This window comes from Cervus elaphus, chromosome 1 (assembly GCF_910594005.1).
Source record: "Cervus elaphus chromosome 1, mCerEla1.1, whole genome shotgun sequence".
Classification (NCBI taxonomy): Eukaryota; Metazoa; Chordata; class Mammalia; order Artiodactyla; family Cervidae; genus Cervus; species Cervus elaphus.
In genome coordinates, this window is record NC_057815.1 from 20,825,736 (window position 1) to 20,846,804 (window position 21,069).

Genomic DNA, 21,069 nt, shown 5'->3' on the forward strand with positions numbered 1-21,069 from the left:
AAACATCATGATGTTATAAACTTTTCCTTTCTAAACGTGAAATCTCTACACCAGATCTCTAGGGAGCTAGATTCAGCTTACAGAGTATTCTATTCTAGCAAAAGAATTTTATTTATCTAAATTCTTAAATTTAGTTTTTTAAAAAAAGATTATTTCACCTCTAAAGAATATGAGGAAAGTATTATACTGAAAGTTCAGAACTCCTTAAAATTTCATTTTTAAGTTATTTCAATATTTTAGGTGCTTATTATTTCTCATATAATGGCTTATTTTATAAGGTGGATGGAAGTTGGAGCTTATTTATTTTAAAGAAATGTACTCTGAATTGTCTGAGTGAGGGATGACTCTGATGTCAATTGACCCATGGATGGGTTAGATATGAATTGACCCATTGTTGGTCCTAGAATAAGGTCATATTTATTTTTGAGAAAAATCAAAGGATGATATCAACTGTGAGTCACACAAAGAATTTCGTATTCACAGAGCCTGGCCTAAGGGCTATATAAAGAGACACATTTAAGGAACTTGCATTGGAAAGGAACAGGGTAAATTGGGTTAAGCTGTTCAGAAGAAGTGTAGAATGAAGTTTCTTCTGTTGATACTAGCTCTGCAGGTTGTTGCTTCTGGAGCTGCCCCATTGACTAACTATCCAAGCCCTGAAGAAAGTGAAGTGGCGTTCGCTCAAGTAAGAATTGGCACTATAGAATTTATCTAGACTGATTTTTGTCTTTAAGATTTATTTCACTGACCTGTTTTATTCTGAAAGGACTAGTTGAAAATTGTTTTAGGGAGCTATTGGATTTTAGCACTGTTTTGTTGTTTTCTTATTTTTATTTATTTATTGCTGAAGAGGAATGTAAGAAAAAAGTGTCTGGGAAGAAAAAAATTTCCTCTACTTTTCTAGATTCTTCTGGCTGGTCTAAAAATTAAATTGATATGAGACAGAATTAATAAGAAAAAATCAAACAAAAGTTTCATAACATCCATATATGTAAGAGATTCAGAAAAACTGAGTAACTCTCCAAAATGGCCAAAACCCTTGCCTTAAAAAGGCATCAGTGTGCAGCTGAGTTATAAATACAGAGCTCTGACAGAAATCTTTCTACATAAAATGATGTGTCAATAAATGTATTTTTTCCAGAGATATTTGGCAAACTTTTATGGCCTCGAGATGGAAACAACTCCAATGACAAAAATGAAAGTCAATAGGAACATCATGGAGAATAAAATTCAGGAAATGCAGCAATTCTTTGGGCTAAAAGTGACTGGGCAACTGGACACATCTACTCTGGATATGATGCACAGACCTCGATGTGGAGTGCCGGATGTTGAAAATTTCCAAGTATTTCCAGGGAGGCCGGTCTGGAAGAAACGTCTTATCACCTACAGGTAACATCATAGCCAAGTATTTTTCTACTTTCCCCTAGGTCTGTGTTCTAGAAACTTGAGCCACTTAGATAGAACTCTAAATCTGGATGTAGATAGTAAGCATCCCTCAATTATTAACACTATCCCTGTGTTGAAATAGTGTCTCTAGAAGGGAAAACCATTCCCTCAATGGAATTGTTGGGCTTGCAAGTCCAGAACAGAGTAGGAAAGCCATAAATAAAAGAAGAATGGAGCTGGATCTAAAAAGAGGCAAGAGAAAGCTTTATAGACTATTTAGATGGATAAATGAAGAAGTCTGGGAGCAAGGGTAAAAAACATAAGCCTCTACAAATGTAAATCCTTCATAATGGTGACCTGTAAATCATAAATGAGTAGAAATCAAATTAGATTCTGTTTAAGGAGTAAGGTGCCCAAGGATAAATATTTCTGTAGATGAAGCAGGTTTTTCTCATCTGGACTACTGATCTATGGAATGATTCATTTTTTTTTTTGCAAGATAGTATTTTATTTCATTATTATTATTATTTTTTTTTGCAATGGTTCTCAAATTTTGCAGTGCTGCCTCTTTTTTTTTTCCCAATTATTTTTATTAGTTGGAGGCTAATTACTTTACAATATTGTAGTGGTTTTTGCCATACATTGACATGAATCAGCCATGGAGTTACATGTGTTCCCCATCCTGAACCCCCCTCCCATCTCCCTCCCCATCCCATCCCTCTGGGTCTTCCCAGTGCACCAGCCCTGAGCACTTGTCTCATGCATCCAACCTGGACTGGTGATCTGGTTCACACTTGATAATATACATGTTTCAATGCTGTTCTCTCAGATCATCCCACCCTCGCCTTCTCCCATAGAGTCCAAAAGTCTGTTCTATACATCTGTGTCTCTTTTTCTGTCTTGCATATAGGGTTAGGAACGATTCATTCTTGAATGATGCTAGCAGAAATGAAGTATTGTAATAAAACAAAATTAACACATGATTTCCATGTATTTTCCTCTTTTGTTCTGCTGGTAAAGAATCAACAATTACACCCCTGACTTGAGGCCTGAGGATGTTGACGATGCCTTCCAGAAAGCTTTTCAAGTATGGAGTGATGTGACCCCCCTGAAATTCAGAAAGATTCATGAAAACGAAGCTGACATCATGATACAATTTGCATTTCGAGGTAGACAACTTGAACTTACGTCATCTGTCTCATTTGGCGTGACCCAGGTGGCACAGTAGTAAAGAATATTCTTGCCAATGCAGGGGTTGCAAGAAATGAGAGTACAATCCCTGGGTCAGGATGATCTCCTGGAATAGGAAATGGCAACCCTCTCCAGTATTCTTGCCTGGAAAATTCCATAGACAGAGGAGCCTGGCAGGCTACAGTCCATGGGGCCACAGTCAGACATGACTGAGCATACACTCACACACACACACAAAACATATGTAGATAGACTAATTTTATTTTTCTTTTTTTAAAAATAAGAACATAGAGACGCCTATCCTTTTGATGGCCCATGGGGAATCCTAGCCCATGCTTTTGCACCTGGAGCTGGTCTTGGAGGAGATGCGCATTTTGATGAGGCTGAAACCTGGACTAAATCACGCAAAGGTAGGCTCCCCAAACCCTCAAAGAATTAAAAAATCCTAACAAATTCCAAGTTATATCCTGTTTTTGAAAGGCCACATTCTGAAAAAGGATTATAAGGACAAGGAAACTTTTCTGATTAAAATTTTGACACTGAATAAAATTCTAACACTGTTTCCACTTCACCCTCTATAAATGGAGTATATTGAACTAGATTATTTTAAAGTTCATTTCCAAGAATCTATGAAGATAAACTAGTTTATTAGTATACACTCAGGAACCTTAAGAACCATGGTATGGAAAGAAAAAAGCCATTATTTAGGGGATCAGTTTTTGGTAGTGCAATCCATAAACTCGAACAAATACAGATACTAATGCTGTGTATGCCAATAATCCTAGAACAGGGTGATCATTTGCATGATTCATTATATGCCAACAATTTCCTAAATTCATAGTGGCATAAAAAGATAAAGTTATAGAGGATTTGGAGATCTCTATAAAGAAACACAAGGTTATGTGATCAGGTAGTCTCTTGTGGTTCTGGGATAAAAATTTCAAAATGCCCCATTGATCATTTAATACCTTGTGTGTACTTACAGAGGGGATAAAACTCATCATCCATCCCAGACAGTTGGGGGAAGAGGGTAATGAGCATCCCCTGTTATTTGGAGAAGTCACTATCCACTGGAAAATTCAAGGCATCACATCAGAGGCCTTCCTAATATTTCTATTGGAAATTCTAGACTATATGACTGACCATATGTGGAAAGGAAATAGAGAGAAATTCATCAAGAATGTGCTCTACTCAGCACCATCATCTCCACCCCCAGTTGATATTGTTTGCATTGATGGCAATATTTTTATAGACCAGAAAGGCTATTTGTTTTAGTTTGACACATGGCCTAAGGCTTATGAAACCTTTGATTGAGAAGAGAATTTTTTTTTATTGTCAAAAGACAAATGATTAGGTCCTGGCTGAGCCTCAAATATTCAGTAAACATGTTAAATTTGTGCAAATTTTATCCAAAGGCATTTGGGGTTTGTAATCTTTTCATCTGACAGGAGAAACGTGCTGATTAGCCTGGAGAATTTTTAAAATTCTAAAGAAACTTAGGAAAGTCATTTAACACAGACCTTTACAGATAGAGAAAAGAAAAGGTTAGAGGCTACCTTGTGGAAAATGCTGGGACCAGACCATTTATTTCCTAGGTCTTATCTTAGCAAAATGTATACTTTCTATTTGTCCATGTTGCCTTATTTTAATTTGCTTAATTCTAAGCTTTCAAAAGACTGAATTATTTATGAAAATTCTAATGTAAAATCCTTATTCTCAACTAATTTTGACACAGTAAATCCTTTTTCTTTTTGGCATGGTAAATTAATTGAATGATTCCCATAGTCTTCACTGAGTTTCTATTAGGGAGTTAGGTGATGGGGGTGCTTAGATTCAGAAATGAAAAGAGCACAGTCTTGGGAGGTGGGAGGGGGGATCGGGATTGGGAATACATGTAAATCCATGGCTGATTCATATCAATGTATGACAAAACCCACTGGAAAAAAAAATAATAATAATAAAAAAAAAAATTAAAAAAAAAAAAAAAAGAGCACAGTCTTGCCACTGAGAAATACACAATCTAAAAGGAAACAGAACATAAACAAAAGTCCATTATTTTGAGATGAGAACCAATGGTGATCTTTTGTACAAAGTAGTACAGGAATTGAGAGTAAGATAAATTCAGGCTTATGCCAAATCGTAAAAGGTTTTGTTCACTCTTCCTAGTCTTATGCAGAGTGGAGAGAATTAGTCTTTGCTTCTTCTTTCTCATTGTTTGGTAGAAGTGGAAGCATCTCTGAATTAGTTACTGGACCCGTGTGTTACAGGGAGGGCTTGGAGAATCCGTATTCGTAGAGACCCCCTCAGAGAGGTGTGAACTCTTTGTTCATCTTGGGTTCTAGAGAGTATTTCAAGATCAGGCTCTGTAGCTAAATGGTGTGTGACCCTGGGAAGTCAGTTCTGAGCTTCCTTTTGCTATAGAGAAAGAAAGAACCAAATGAAAGCATTAGACTATAATGAAGATTTTAAAAAAAATCAGGAATTTTCAAATCTGAGAATTAGGAAATCTGAGAGAAAGGGCACACCCTTGTCTCTTACCTACAAAGGTACAGCCTCTGGGACATACAGGAAAAAAAAAATAACAGTTACAACTATAATGTGGTAGTGTAAATATGTCTAAAGTGTAAATACAGTCTCTCTGATTTCATTTGGAACCATGTTTAGGAGAAGGGTGATCCAAGAAATTTTTAGAGCCAAGAAATTTGGCTGTGAATTTTGGCTCAGGCACTTAATTTGTCATTTAATCTTGCTGATACTATATCCTCATCTGAAAATAGAGAACAAGATGACTTCCTTTTGGTTGTATAAGGATTAGATATAATGTGGTGTTTTTCTCAGTGACTCACCTGGAACTTAACACTGATTTAGACTTGAGTTTTGTAATGGAAGGTTACCAAAGACTTTTCTATATCCAGTGAAGCCTGATTAAGGGAAAAGCAGAACAAGGTCTTGTGAGTTGAGAATTACTTAGGAGCAATGAACACAGCTGTGAGTCATTCTGGAAGTTTTGACAGTGGAACATATTTCACTTGTCTGAGAGTGCAGTGGTCCTTAACCAGAGGCATGCACTGCCATGCGTAAAGTAGACAGCTGGTGGGAACTGCTCTATAGAACAGGCAGCTCAGCTTGGTGCTCTGTGGTGACCGAGATGGCTGGGATGAGGGGGTGGGAAGGAGGTCCCAGAGGGAAGGGGACATATGCATGCACATAGCTGGCTCACTTCACTGTACTGCAGAAACTAACACAACATTTTAAAGCAACTATTTCCCTGGTAGCTCAGACGGTAAAGAGTCTGCCTGCAATGTGGGAGACCTGGGTTCAATCCCTGGGTGGGGAAGATCCCCTGGAGAAGGAAATGGCAACCCTCTCCAGTATGTTGGCCTGGAGAATCCCATGGATAGAGGAGCCTGACAGGTTATAGTCCATGGGGTCGCAAAGAGTCAGACACGACTGAGCAACTTCACTTTTACTTTATACCCCAATAAAAAGAAAAGAAAAAAAAATACGTGGAAACATTTTTTTTGGTTGTCAGAACTAGAGGGTAGTGGTGCTACTTGAATTCAATGGTAAAATGAAAGATTTATAAAGATCCGTAATGCACAAGACAACCCTGATAGCAAAGAGGGATCTGTCCACAGTGCCAAGGCTGAAAACGCTTGCTTATGAAGGAGGAAAATGAGGTATTTCTAAAAGTTTCCCTTTTCACTGTCAGAGTGGTTGTGTCATTGTTCTATAGATGCCAATAGATTTCACTGGTTCTCTCTTAGGCCCAAACTTGTTCCTAGTTGCTGTTCATGAGATTGGCCATTCCTTGGGTCTTGGCCATTCCAGCGATACAAGTGCCATAATGTTTCCCAGCTACAGAGATATTGACTACAAGATATTTCGCCTCTCTGCTGATGACATACATGGCATTCAGTCTCTCTATGGTGAGTTGAATTTCTTCACCATTTTGCCAAATAAAGATACTCATTCTAATGAATAATCTCATACTATCTGCATTTGGATAAACATTAACATTTATCTTCTCTTTGAACCCCATGAAAATTCTGTGAGGTAGGCAACACAGATATTATCTTCATTTTATGGATGAGTACAAGGGGACCTAGTTTGTTATGCCTGAGCCAGAGGCAAAACCTGAGTCTTCTGGTCTGAAATCTGTTTTTCCTATCCACCATACCATTGTCTTTTGAAGAAGGCACATAGAGAAATAATCTAACCAGAACAGGAGAACAGAGTGATCAGAGTTTTATTCTCCACAATGTTGCAACTACATGGCAGGGGAAAAATATTTATTGTATGCTTCCTGTGAATGTTACAGAAAACATAAATTGCTTTTTAAGTATTCTTCATCAAGAACATTGAATGTTTTAGAGTGTTTCTTCATCTTAAAAATAAAAGGCACTTTTTTTTTCTGATGCTTCTTGAAATGTATTTTCAGGACGTCCAGAAAAACACCATATTCCGTCAAATCCTGGCAGTACAAACCCAGCTGCTTGTGACCCCAATATGAGTTTTGATGCTGTTACTACTGTGGGAGATAAAATTTTTTTCTTTAAAGACAGGTAAGATCATTTTCATATCTAACAAATATTAAAGGCTGATCCCTCAGATTTTTGTGTGTGTGAGAGAGGATGGTGAAAAATGATTTAAAAAACGAAGTAGATAAAATCTGTTAGTAGGAACTTGGACTTGATTCTGAAGGCAATGGAGAGATCTTGAAGATCTTGAAGCAGGAGAGCAGTGTGATTATATTTGTTTTAACTAGAAAACTGAACTGTAAAAAAATGGATCTGTGGCAAGAATCTGGGTTGGGGATAGATAAGACAGGTAGCAAGGATGCCAGACTATTTTATCATACTGATAGATTTAAATTAAGACGGTCAAATCTGGACTTAAAGCTGTGACAGGGTACCAGACTCGATTCTTGATTATAAAAAAGAGAATTCCAGGATGACGTATGGTTTTTGTCTTAGAACATATATTGAACCAGATATTGGATGTGTGGGTCAGTGGAGAAAATTGGTATTTGATATAGATCGAACAAATATTCCCCATTATTGAGATTATGGAACTGAGATACTTGAGGTTGAGTTGACTTCCTTTAGGTTACAGAACTGCCGCCTGGGTTGTGAGCTCAGACTAGAACCTAGATACCTTGGTTCCAAGCACCATGTATTTCCATATGCCAGTCTGCCTGTTAAGATCATTGCTAGTACTGGAGGTGATTAAAATCCTCTGCGTGTGGTTCTCCTGCACAAATGCCCATGGAACAGAATGGGAAGCTCCTGGAAAGAAACATGAAGTTCTTCCACAGGTCCTTCCCTTTTCATGATTCTTCAGTCTACGGTGATTTTTTAACGTGTTAAATGTTTCTTGTCAGGTTCTTCTGGTGGAAGCTTGCTGAGAGTCCAAAAAGCAGCATTAGTTTAATTTCTTCTTTAGGTCCAAACCTACCATCTCACATTGAAGCTGCTTATGAAGTTGCAGACAGAAGCCACGTTTTCCTTTTTAAAGGTAATTCCAATGTTTAGTTTTGCTATTGCATCTACTTCTAAGGAAGAGAACAAATTAAGGAAATAGTACCACATTTAAAGAACTTTTTAAAAAGCACTCCAGATTTTTATTATTGGGGGCTCTGAAATACAGCCCCAAATGGGGTAAATATACTTAGATAATATGTAAAGCTTATTGCAAAATTCTGTAAAATATAAGATGATAACACTTTGGAAAAAAAAAATACAGAGCCATAGAAGGTAAACCATGTTTAAGAACAGGAGTAACATATTCTGAATCTATGAAACAAGAATGATGTTGCTTCTGCTGAGTCAGTATTTCTATTACTCTTTCTGTATGATTCCAATGTACCCATTCTCTTTGTCTTTACAGATGACAAGTACTGGTTAATGAACAATTTGAAACCACAGTTAAACTATCCCAAGAGCATACATTCTCTGGGCTTCCCCTCCTCAGTGAAAAAAATTGATGCAGCTGTTTTTAACCCACTTTTCTATAAGACCTACTTCTTTGTAGGTAACAAGTTTTGGAGGTGAGCTTTCATGGTTGATAATTTGACCCCTAAGATTTGTGAAACAGTCAGGGAATGGGATTTTTCAGAAGACAGCTTTTCTATCTAAATTTAAAAAGGCCCTTGATTTTCCTGGAAGAGGGATCAAGATAATATAGCACTGGAACAGTTGTTTTCAACCTAATTCTTTTCTCTGTACTGTTGATTTATGATAGGAGATAGCAATGCATGTTTTAAAAGGAGCACTTTAAATAAAATGTCACGTTACTAATCACAGTAGAAATGAATTGAAGAAGAGTGGTGTGGATGTATGAGACCTAGTATTTGCAGTCAGTTTGCAGGGCGTATGCATTTTCGGATTCCTTTCTAGAACTGTTGGATCCCAAGGAGACAGAATGAGGGAACCATGCTATGAGGGACAGCAGATTGTTCAAAGTCATTAACTGGAAATTAGAGAGTCAGGCGCTAGCACTGGCAGAAGCATTCTGGCAGAGCGGGGAGAGTGCTTGATTGGAAGTCAAGAAGCCTAGGGTTTGAGTCCTATAGAAACTTGGAGTAAATCTGTGAACAGTTTAGGTCCTTGGTTTTCCAATGGGTACAGTTTAAACTGTTCCAGAAGAGAATAAGGCAGGTTTTGTGATTCATAACCATGAAATATCAAGCTTAATGTCATGAAATCCATATTTTGATGTAGTTTCTGCTGGTTATTTCTTTGCTCAGGTATGACGAGAGGAGACAATTCATGGACCCTGGTTATCCCAAGTTGATTACTACATACTTCCCAGGAATTGGCCCGAAAATTGATGCAGTCTTCTATTGCAACAGTAAGTGGACTGGGAAACCATGAACATAGTGGAAACCCCTTATTAAAATACTGGATTATAGAGTCTTCCAGATCAGAAAAAAAAGGGCTCCAAATTGGAAGAGAAAGAACTCTGCAGTTCTCCAAAGGGCCACTGAGAGAAAATCTACAATTTTTTTGGCTCAGAATAGGTGGGCCAGAAGAAAGAGTGAGGTGGCATCAAAGATGGATTTATACTAGGGTTGTCTATCAGACAGAGAGCAGATAATTCTTGCCACTTTTATATGTCTGAGTCTCTGGGATTTCCATCACATCAAGTTGCACAGTATATGTAAGCGAGCGGATAGCAGTCAAGGCAAGCAGGAGTCTTTTATACATTGTTATGTCCTGAGCTCTTTAACTTCCTTTCAGTCCCTTCCACCCTTCATGGGTTCTCATGGACTGAGTCTCAGGGTGGGATGAAAGAAGCCTAAATTTATTTGAATTTGTGTTTATGAATGTCTTCCAGCAAGGTCAGGCTAAGCAAGATATCTTTGGGTCAAGATATTTTGGGTTGTATTCCTATCCCCATGTTTTATTTATTTTCCCCATCAAAGCTTCTATGTATCCTACCTGAGTCCACTCTCCTCTCTTCCATTCTGAATTCTCCACCTGGAGTGTGAATTTTCAAAAACATTTGCATTTTTAAGAGTCAGTCTTAAAGATCAAACAACCTTCTCATTAAAGATATTTATGGTGAAAATACTAGTAATAGGTAGATATCTGGGGGCAGGATATCTAACCGAGGAATCCAACTTTATAATCTTGAATCTGATCTTGTCTAATCTAGGTCATCTTTTTTTTTTTTTTTCAAAGAATACAATCAGAGAATTAAAATACTTCTTTTTTTTTTTTTTCATTTTTAGGACACTACTATTTCTTCCAAGGATCTAAAGTACTTAAATATCATGTCCTAGCCCAACGTGTCATTGAAAGCCTGAAAAGCAGTAGGGAGCTGGGTTGTTAGTAATGATATAATTAATGGTGTTTGTCAGTTCACTTCAGTTTAAAAAGTATTACGTACTTGATATGTGCCCAGTACCATGATATATATGTTATCATAAGGTAAAACCTATGGACCATAGATAAATGACTATATAGGCAAGTGATTATATAATATACATAAAATTCTTTGATTTTGAAAATGCTCATTGCCAGTTTTTATTGAACTCTTCTACTGAGTTTGAAGAGACACCCTCAAAGGCCAAAAGAATATCTTGGTTCCTAATATCCTTGAACTGACCAATTTTAATTATTTCTTTGGCTTAGCTAAGTCAAGGGATGATTAGTCTCTGTAACCACTGTATGTTTCAGCAAGGGTATTATTTTAATTACTTGGGGGTAAAGGCAGATGGAGAAGAGGGCAACAGAGGATGAGATAGTTGGATGCATCAGTGATTCAGTGGGCATGTATTGGGTAAACCCTGGGAGGTGGTGAGCAGCAGGGAAACCTGATGTGCTGCAGTCCATGGCGTCGCCAAGAGCTGGAATCAGCTTGGTGACTGAACAGCAACAACAAAAGCAGACTATACTTAGAACTGTTAAAATGACAATGAATGAAAGTAATATATAAATAAATCATATAATTATGGTGATAATATAATTTTATTCCATTGTGTTGATTTTTCTGTTATCTTTTATAATATATGTATTGCTCAAATAAAAACTTGAAAGAAAGTATTTGGTTTTTAAGAATTTTTTTCTTGAAAAACAGAATATGTGTTTTGAAAATAATTTTGAAAATAATTTGAAAATAATTAAATAAAATAATATTTAATTTGCTATTAAATAATACTTGGACTTCCCTAGTGGTTCAGACAGTAAAGCATCTGCCTGCAATGTGGGAGACCTGGGTTCAATCCCTGGGTAGGGAAGATCCTCTGGAGAAGGAAATGGCAACCCACTCCAGTACTCTTGCCTGGAGAATCCCATGGATGGAGTAGCCTGGTGGGCTACAGTCCACAGGGTGGCAAAGAGTCAGACACGACTGAGTGACTTCACTTTCACTTTCTTTCTTTTCACTTTCAGTATTAAATACAATGTCTATTACTGCACAAAGGGGTGAAAAAGAGATAAGGCAACCAGAAACAGGAAAAAGTTATATTTGTTTTGGTCACTTGCCTAAAGCCACCTGAATCCTTGGTCTCAAATCGAGACAGCATGCTCCAGACTACAAACAACCCCAAGGAGCATCTCCAGTGTATGACCGCAAGCCTGGAGAGAAGAAGGAAGGAAATGGGAACTTCCCATTTCAGTAAACTTCTCATCACAGCTCACGTTGGGTTTCTCCACTGCTTTAACACACATTCTCTCTCTCTGGATTGTACATATGTTAAAATTCTAACTAATAACTCATAGGTTTGTGGAATGCTCGTAGTTTTCTATGTATTTTCACACCATTGTTGCTTGATATACTCAAGATCTAAGAAATGGTCAAGCCTATTTCAACTCAGGAGGAGGTCTTACAAATAGCTGAGAAAAGAAGGGAAGCTAAAGGCAAAGGAGAAAAGGAAAGATATACCTATTTGAATGCGGAGTTCCAAAGAATAGCAAGGAGAGATAAAAAAGGCTTCTTCAGTGATCAATGCAAAGAAATAGAGGAAAACAATAGAATGGGAAAGACTAGAGATCTCTTCAAGAAGATTAGATATACTAAGGGAACATTTCATGCAAAGATGGGCACAATAAAGGACAGAAATGGTATGGACCCAACAGAAGCAGAAGATATTAAGAAGAGGTGGCAAGAATACACAGAAGAACTATACAAAAAAGATCATCATGACCCAGATAACCACGATGGTGTGATCACTCACCTTGAGCCGGATACCTTGGAGTGTGAAGTCAGGTGGGCCTTAGGAAGCATCACTATGAACAAAGCTAGAGGAGGTGATAGATTTCCAGCTGAGCTATTTCAAATCCTAAAAAAATGATGCTGTTAAAGTCCTGCACTCAATATGCCAGCACATTTGGAAAGCACAGCAGTGGCCGTAGGACTGGAAAGGATTTCTTTTCATTCCAATCCCAAAGAAGGAAAAGGCCAAAGAATGTTGAAACCACCACAAAACTGCACTCATTTCACACCCTAGCAAAGTAATGCCTCAAATTCTCCAAGTGAGGCCTCAACAGAATGTGAACCGTAAACTTCCAAATATTCAAGCTGGATTTAGCAAAGGCAGAGGAACCAGAGATCAAATTGCCAACATCCGTTGGATCATCACAAAACAAGAGTGTTCCAGAAAAACATCTACTTCTGCTTTATTGACTATGCCAAAGCCTTTGACTGTGTGGATCACAACAAACTGTGGAAAATTCTTCAGGAGATGGGAATACCAGACCACCTTACCTGCCTCCTGAGATATCTGTACGCAGGTCAAGAATCAACAGTTAGAACTGGACATGGAACAACAAACTGATTACAAATTGGGAAAGAAAAGAGTACATCAAGGATATATATTGTCACCCTGATTATTTAATTCTATGCAGAGTACATCATGCAAAATTCTGGGCTAGGTGAAGCACAAGTTGGAATCAAGATTGCTGGGAGAAATATCAATAACCTCAGATATGCAGATGACACCACCCTTATGGAAGAAAGAGAAGAACTAAAGTCTCTTAATGAAAGTGAAAAAGGAGAGTGAAAAAGTTTGCTTAAAACCCAACATTCAGAAAACTAAGATCATGGCATCCGGTCCCATCACTTCATGGCAAATAGATGGGGAAAGAGTGGAAACAGTGAAAGACTTATTTTTTTGGGCTCCAAAATCATTGCAGGTGGTGACTGCAGCCATGAAATTAAAAGATATTTGCTCCTTGGAAGGAAAGTTATGATCAACCTAGCCAGCATATTAAAAAATAGAGACATTACTTTGCCAACAAAGGTCCATTTAGTTAAAGCTATGGGTTTTTCCAGTAGTCATGTATGAATGTGAGAGTTGGACTATAAAGAAAGCTGAGTGCCGAAGAATTGATGCTTTTCAATTGTGTTGTTGGATGAGACTCTTGAGAGTCCCGTGGACTGCAAGGAGATCCAACCAGTCCATTCTAAAGGAAATCAGTCCTGAATATTCATTGGAATGAGTGACGCTGAAGCTGAAACTCCAATACTTTGGCCACCTGATAGGAAGAACTGACTCATTGGAAAGTACCCTGATGTTGGGAAAAATTGAAGGCAGGAAGAGAAGGGGACGACAGAGGACGAGATGGTTGGATGGCATCACCGACTTGATGGACATGAGTTTGAGTAAACTTTGGGAGTTGGTGATGGACAGGGAAGCCTGGCGTGCTACAGTCCATGGGGTTGGAAAGAGTTGGACACGAACTGAACTGAATCTTTATACCCACATTACAAGCTATGTATCAGTATCCTGATCTCACAGATGAAAAAGTGAGGTTCAGAAAAGTTAAAATGTAAATAAATGAAAAAAAAAAGAAAAGTTAAAACGTTTGTTCAAATTCACATACACATTAGGTAGCAGAAATGATGCAGCTGTTGTTCAATCAAACCTATAAAACACATAGAGGCAAGAGTTTGTAGTGTCTTCAAATTAAATTCAATCTCTGCATTTCATTTGCTTTTTAACATCATCTTAGCCTGGACTTAACCCTTTCCAAAGTTTTTCTTTCTCAAATGTTCACATTCTTGAAAACTGAAACCTGGATCTGTCTCTTGTCCCAGCATATGTCTGGTGGTCTTCAATTTGGAGGTGCCTCTCATGAATTTCTTACCTTCTGACTTCCCTCTCCTCTTTCTAAGTCCAGTCTTTCCTGTCAATTATCTTCCACGTGTGCTGCCCAGTTAGGACAAATGTCTGCAAGCTGTGAGTATATTTTACTAGGATTCAAAAATCCTAAGTATTCTTACTCACAAAGGCTGGTCAATATTCCAATTCCAGAAAATTACCATCAAAAATCTTGCTAGCCATGAATTCGTAAGTGCTCATCAAAAAAACCATCTCTAAAGTTCTGACCATAAACACACAATTCAGTACCTTTGTGGCTCAAAACACATTTCATAATCTTTCCTTTCTTTGAAAATAATATTTTATGCAATTATAAAATGGGAACATTTTGTTCCAGGTCATGAATTTAGAGAGAAAGTGGAAAAACTTCTCAAACCCCAAACTTCACTTATATTCACATCTCCTTCAAGATATTTTCTTGTCAACTTGACTGCTCCAAAAAAAACTACAGATTCCAGGAGTAAGATTCTTGTTGCTGTTAATAATTTATTAACTATTTTATCTTGCCCCTAATTATTGAGCCAAAGAGTATCAGATCATGCTCCTTCTTAGTTGAAAGATTATCAGTCAATAGAATCAAAGTGGCAAAGCAGAAAGAGCTTAAGTTTGGGTGAAACTGTTTTTAGAATTGTAATATTCATTTACTGGCTCTGTGACACCAAACAAATTGTTTACTTTCTCTCTGCCCTTTTTTCTTCGTTCTTAAAATAGCAGTAGAAATGTCTATTTTACCCCTCCCAACCAGTGAGCTGACACCAGCCCAGAGGGCCCACAGACCCAGCCTGTGCAGCTAGCCCCAAAGAGACACGAGCCCACCTCCCAGCAGGCCCACACTCGCTGCACAAGAAGACCCAGCAGCCATCTGAGCCAGCCCTGCCCCCAGCGTGCCCACTGTCTCTGCCAGACCACAGCAGAAGGGGGCGCTTCCACAGCATGTAGCTCTGGTAACCAGAGGGGAGCACGTTGCTGAGCCCCGTGACTGCCACTTTTCCAAGATCTGGAAATGCAGCTGGCATATCTAATACAAATACAACACAAAAAATTAGGCAAAATGAGAGGGCAGAGGAAAACCTTCCAATCAAAGGAACAAGACCATATCTTTTTTGAAAAGTGAAGAGTGTATTACACACTCCAAGAAAAGTGATAGGCTTTAATTACCTAAAAGCATATAAAATATTGAAAGTTCAGAACCTTTATTCCTTTCTTCTAACGGTATAATTTTAATGGAGAGTAAGCTGGCACCCTACCACTAGCTCTGTAGATTTATGTGAGTTAGCCATGCTTTGGTACATTGCCAACTCTACTTTAGCTATTACCACAATACAGTTATACTCTGGCCTTCTTACATAATGTGATCCATCCAAAAATGTGTCAACATTTACAAATCATGACTCATCAGAAGATGAGCTGTCTCAGCCATGGCAAAGCATTGCCCAGGATCATTACATGGCTTTGTCAGGGCAATGAGTGTTACTGGTTACAGATATCTGACCTAAGCCACAGAATGTAACACTTATAAATTCCAGAATTTAAGTAAATAATATATGGATGACAAAAGAAAAAGTAATTCAGCCAAGTGTAAATACTCCAACTTCTCTTCTTTTACAGAGGTGCATAAGGCACAGAGTAGAGACAACTTTTTCAGTGAGAAACTGAACGGACAAACAGACAATGATTGAACTATACATAAAAACAGAACTTTGACCCATTATCTGTAGCAATCTGCCCAGGAAACCAATCCCTTTATATGCAATAAACAACCCAGGAAAGCAGCTTGTAAGTGCAGGAAGCTAGACTGATATCTCTAGTGACAATCTAGGAGGCTAAAAGGTAGCTTTTGTGACAATCCAAAATGTCCAACATTTGCTGAGAAACTGACAGCCTCTCTCATTTTGGTCTTGTTTCCAACTTGGATCAATCAGAAAAACTCAAATATGTACTTCCTAACCAATAGCACAGGAGGCCCACTTCTAGTTAGCCCAGCTACAGTGTCCCCACATCAACACTTTCCAATCAGGACACATGTGAAAGCTTCCCTTTCCCCCACCATAATGTTTTCCACGTGTCTGTCTGCTTTGAGTTTGTCTGCCAAGACATGAATTTCAGTGGCTGACTTTGCTCTATAGCAAGAGCTGAATAAATAGCTGTTGCTTGGTCTCATTTAATCTTTGCTTTTTTCCATACTAGGAACAGACCTGTCAAGTCACAAAGAAAGGAACTGTGAATCAATCTTAACTGTGAGAAGTGAAAGTGATAGTCATTCAGTTATGTCCGACTCTTTGCAACCCCATGGACTCTAGCATGCCAGACTCCTTCATCCATGGAATTCTCCAAGCAAGAGTACTGGAGTGAGTTGCTGTTTTCCTCTCCAGGGGAATCTCCTCAACCCAGGGATCAAACCTGAGTCTCCCGCATTGCAGGCAGATTCTTTACCATCTGAGCCAGGGGAGCCCTTAACTATAGACTAGTAATCTCAGTTCCTCCCATTTTACACGATTAATGGCACGCCACACCTTCTTCAAAAGATGGAAACTTCTTTAAGAGATGGGAATACCAGACCACCTTAACCTGCCTCCTGAGAATTCTGTACACAGGTCAAGAAACAACAGTTAGAACTGGACATGGAACTATGGACTGGTTCCAAATTGGGGAAGAAAGGAGTACATCAAGGCCGTATAGTGTCACCCTGTTTATTTAACTTATAGGCAGAGTACATCATGCAAAATGCCAGGCTGGATGAAGCACAAGCTGGAATCAAGATTGCTGAGAGAAATATCAATGATCTCAGATACGCAGATGACACCACCCTTATGGCAGAAAGTGAAGAAGAACTAAAGAGTCTCTTAATGAAAGTGAAAAAGGAAAATGAAAAAGTTGGCTTAAAACTCAACATTCAGAAAACTAAGATCATGGCATCTGGTCTCATCACTTCATGGCAAATAGATGGGGAAACAGTGGAAACAGAGGTTTTATTTTCTTGGGCTCCAAAATAACTGCAGATGGTGACTGCAGACTTGAAATTAAAAGACACTTGCTCCTTGGAAGAAAAGTTATGATCAACCTAGCCAGCATATTAAAAAGCATAGATATTACTTTGCCAACAAAGGTCCATCTAGTCAAAGCTATGGTTCTTCCAGCAGTCATGTACGGATGTGAGAACTGGACTATAAAGAAAGCTGAGCGCCGAAGAATTGATGCTTTTGAATTGTGTTGTTGGAGAAGACTCTTGAGAGTCCCTTGGACTGCAAGGAGATCCAACCAGTCAATTCTAAAGGAAATCAGTCCTGAATGTTCATTGGAATGAGTGACGCTGAAGCTGAAACTCCAATACTTTGGCCACCTGATGGGAAGAACTGACTCATTGGAAAAGACCCTGAGGCTGGGAAAGATTGAAGGTGGGAGGAGAAGGAGACGACAGAGGATGAGATGGTTGGATGGCATCACCGACTCAATGGACATGAGTTTGAGTAAACTCTGGGAGTTGGTGATGGACAGGGAGGCCTGGTGTGCTGCAGTCCATGGGGTCATAAAGAGTCGGACATGACTGAGTGACTGAATGGAACTGATGCCTTCTTCTTATTTTTTTTATCCTTCCTGTCCCTTTTCTGTTTCATCTCTTTCCTCATATGGGACTTATATGTGCAGCCCTCTGGTTCTCCCAACGGCTCACTTAGATTATAATAGCCCGTATAGGCCAGTCAGCTTTACCTTCTTCTCCTGCTAGTCCTTCAGCAGCTCATCACTGCTACCAGATAAATCTCCTAGAAGCAGTGTTCTCACTTATCTGGCAGAAACATTATGTGGGAAAATTTTCAGTCTAAGAAGACAACTGGCTTCAGTCAAAATACCAGCAAGTTGCTTTGTGGATCTCAACAAACTAAGGGTTTCCCTGATAGCTCAGTTGATAAAGAATCTGCCTGCAATTCAGGAGACCCATGTTCAATCCCTGGGTGGGAAGATCCCCTGGAGAAGGGAAAGGCTACCCACTCCAGTACTCTGGCCTGGAGAATTCCATGGACTGTATAGTTCATGGGGTCACAAAGAGTCGGACATGACTGGGCAACTTCCACTTTCAACAAACTAATAGTAAAGTTTGTATGGAGAGGCAGAAGATCCAGAATAGCCCACATAGTGTTGAAAGAGAAGAGTGAGCGACAGTAACCAAATCCGTGTGTTATGGGTACAAGAACAGATCAGTGGGAAAGAATAGAGAGCCCAAATATATCCACATAAGTGTGGTCAATAGATCTGTGACAAAAGATCAAGTAAACACAATGGAGCTGGGGTAGTATCTTCAACTAATGGTGCTGAGACAACTGGACACGCACATGGAAAAGAATGAATGGAGACAGTTTTACACTCTTCACGAAAATTAACTCAAAATGAATCAGAGGTCTAAATGTAAAACACAAGAATACATATAATTTGAAAATTGTACATATATATGTGTATATATAATATTTTTATAAAAAAATTGAAGACCCTAATTAGTAGCCAAAGAAGTAATGTTTCCAAGCTTTTTCTTTTCTCCACAATGAACTTTTATTTATTTATTTATTTTATTGGAGTAAATTGCTTTGGGACTCCCCTGGTGTCTCGGATGGGAAAGAATCTGCCTTCAGTGAAGGAGACCAGGTTCGATCCCTGGGTCAGGAGGATCCCCTGGGAAAGGGAATGGCAACCCACTCCAGTATTCTGGCTTGGAGAATTCCACGGACAGAGGAGCCTGGCAGGGGGCTCTCAAAGAATCAGACATGACTGAGCAGCTATCACTTCCCTTCACTTCATAGTTACTTTATAATGTTGTGTTACTTTCTGCTGTACAGTAAAGTGAATCAACTGTATGCTTACATAGATTCCCTCCCTCTGAGACCTCCCAGCTACCACCCTATCTATCCCATGAAAGAGTGCTGGGCTGAGCTTCCTGTGTTTCACAGTAGGTTCCCACTAGCTCTCTATTTCACACATGTAGTGCCTATATGTCAATCCTAATCGCCCAGTTTGCCCCACCCTCCCATCCCCCCACTCCCACATGTCCATTTCCTATGTCTATGTCTCTATTCCTGCCCTGGACATAGGTTCATCTGTGCCATCTTTCTAGACTCCATAGATCCACATTAATATATCATATTTACTTTTCTCTTTCTGACTTACATTACTCTGTATGACAGACTAGGTCCATCCGTATCCCTACGAATGACGCAATTGCATTCCCTTTTATGGCTGAGTAACACTCCATCGTATGCGTGTGCCACATCTTTATCCGTTCATCTGTCATCGGACAGTTACATTGTTTCCAAGTCACGGCTACCGTAAATAGTGCTGCAATGAGCGTCTACTATGTATGACACATAAAATGAAAGGGGAAAAGTTATAACATTGAAAACAAGATGGCTTTAGAATATACAGAATTGTTTTAGAATATACTTTTCCACTATTTATAGGGTCAGAGAAGCTTTATTTGAAAATAGATTTGGAGGCTTATCTATGTTTATCTTATAAAACTTCAGGAACTTGCAGTCATTTTAAAGAACTGGAAAGATTTTTTTTTTTTCTTCAAATGTCTGATCAGGGACCAGAACATTTATTTTTCAATGAACTAGAAAATGTTGAAACCACATCTCTATTGGAGGTATGTTGATTTTGGATGAGAGAAAAGAAATTGTGACCTTAGATTTTCATTCTCATCCAAGATACCTTCCATAGTACAAGTTACCGAAAGAGACACTCAGACTTGCTAGAATTATTAAATTTCTCCTGAACCACCTTGGAAAGTTACATAGAGACATACAATTGCCAACTGACCCCAAACGGACAATTTCAGAATGCATAGGTCCGTCTCTAAAGTGTGTAACAGAGTTGTTGTTTCTCAGCTTGTTCAGTTTTCCAGCTGAAAGGTGACTTGTCCGGTAGATTTGGCAGTATGGGGTTATGCTTGAACCATGCTGCTTTTCACACCTGCCTCCCTTCCACTTCCTCTCTAATCATCATACGAGAAAAAGTGTTTTACAAGCAGTATTTTGTATCCTATAATCAGATTAAATACACATCCTATTGGAGTACCCCCCAAATTTTTATTTTTTGTGTGCACGATTCAATTGTTACACCAAGCATATTACAAAATGCTCTCCTTCCTTCTCTAAAATCAAGTTGCCTGAAGCCACATAAAAGTCTTTGTCATTTCCAAGGAATTTGAAAGACGGATTTCAACACATTTACTACTCTTATTGAGTGATCTGAGTCCTTAGGCTTCTATAAATGAAAAAGATAGTCACCCCACTTGCAGATATTATCTGTTCCCAACTTCCTTTTCTGCTCTAGTTCACCTTTCAACCAATATGTTTGAATGTTTCTATGGAAATTAGACATGAAAAATAATATACATGATCTGATTTCAACTATGGAAAATGTACATTTTAAAAAACCTGTAAGCAACATGTTTTATTTTTACAAGGTGAAGAAGAAATACTTCGCCTTATTAGTACTTCCTTTTGGCTGATGACATTCAAATTCACAGAAAAAATAGATAAAATTTTATAAAGTGTCCACAAATGAGCATGATATAAAACAGAATACACAATTATTAAAAATCAGAAAAAAGTACTGTAAAGTGCTAATAGTATTTTTTCTTCTAGTAGCTTGACCATAAATAATTTAATTTCCTCTACATTTTTATGTATTTTAAATTTTCTACAGTAAAAATACAAAATTTTATTGAAATTTAAAAAATTTAAAGTATTTTGTAGAAACATGGATTTCCATCAACAACAAAATCAAGTAAACATCTAAAATAAAATAAATAAACATCTTAGTCACTAATTAGACATTCCACAAAGAAGCTTCAACCTATCTTCCCTCAACTTCATTTTTCACTACTCACGTTC

The 21,069-nt window shown here is 38.3% G+C and overlaps 1 protein-coding gene across 1 annotated transcript; it reads left to right on the plus strand.

The window, feature by feature from the left end:
- Positions 1–550: 550 nt before the first annotated feature.
- On the plus strand, positions 551–11,120 carry MMP12 (matrix metallopeptidase 12). The gene is made up of 10 exons (XM_043904657.1): positions 551–685; positions 1,142–1,389; positions 2,407–2,555; positions 2,862–2,987; positions 6,345–6,506; positions 7,019–7,142; positions 7,961–8,094; positions 8,467–8,626; positions 9,326–9,429; positions 10,313–11,120. Exons 1-10 carry the CDS (start codon positions 581–583, stop codon positions 10,411–10,413), a joined length of 1,413 nt encoding a protein of 470 aa, XP_043760592.1. The 5' UTR covers positions 551–580; the 3' UTR covers positions 10,414–11,120.
- The last annotated feature ends 9,949 nt before the right edge of the window (positions 11,121–21,069 follow it).

Coding starts and splice junctions, on each gene's coding strand:
- MMP12 (XM_043904657.1), top strand. CDS start 581: ATGAAGTTTCTTCTGTTGATACTAGCTCTGCAGGTTGTTGCTTCTGGA. Junction 2,556..2,861: donor GATACAATTTGCATTTCGAG/GTAGACAACTTG, acceptor TTTAAAAATAAG/AACATAGAGACGCCTATCCT. Junction 8,627..9,325: donor GTAGGTAACAAGTTTTGGAG/GTGAGCTTTCAT, acceptor TTCTTTGCTCAG/GTATGACGAGAGGAGACAAT.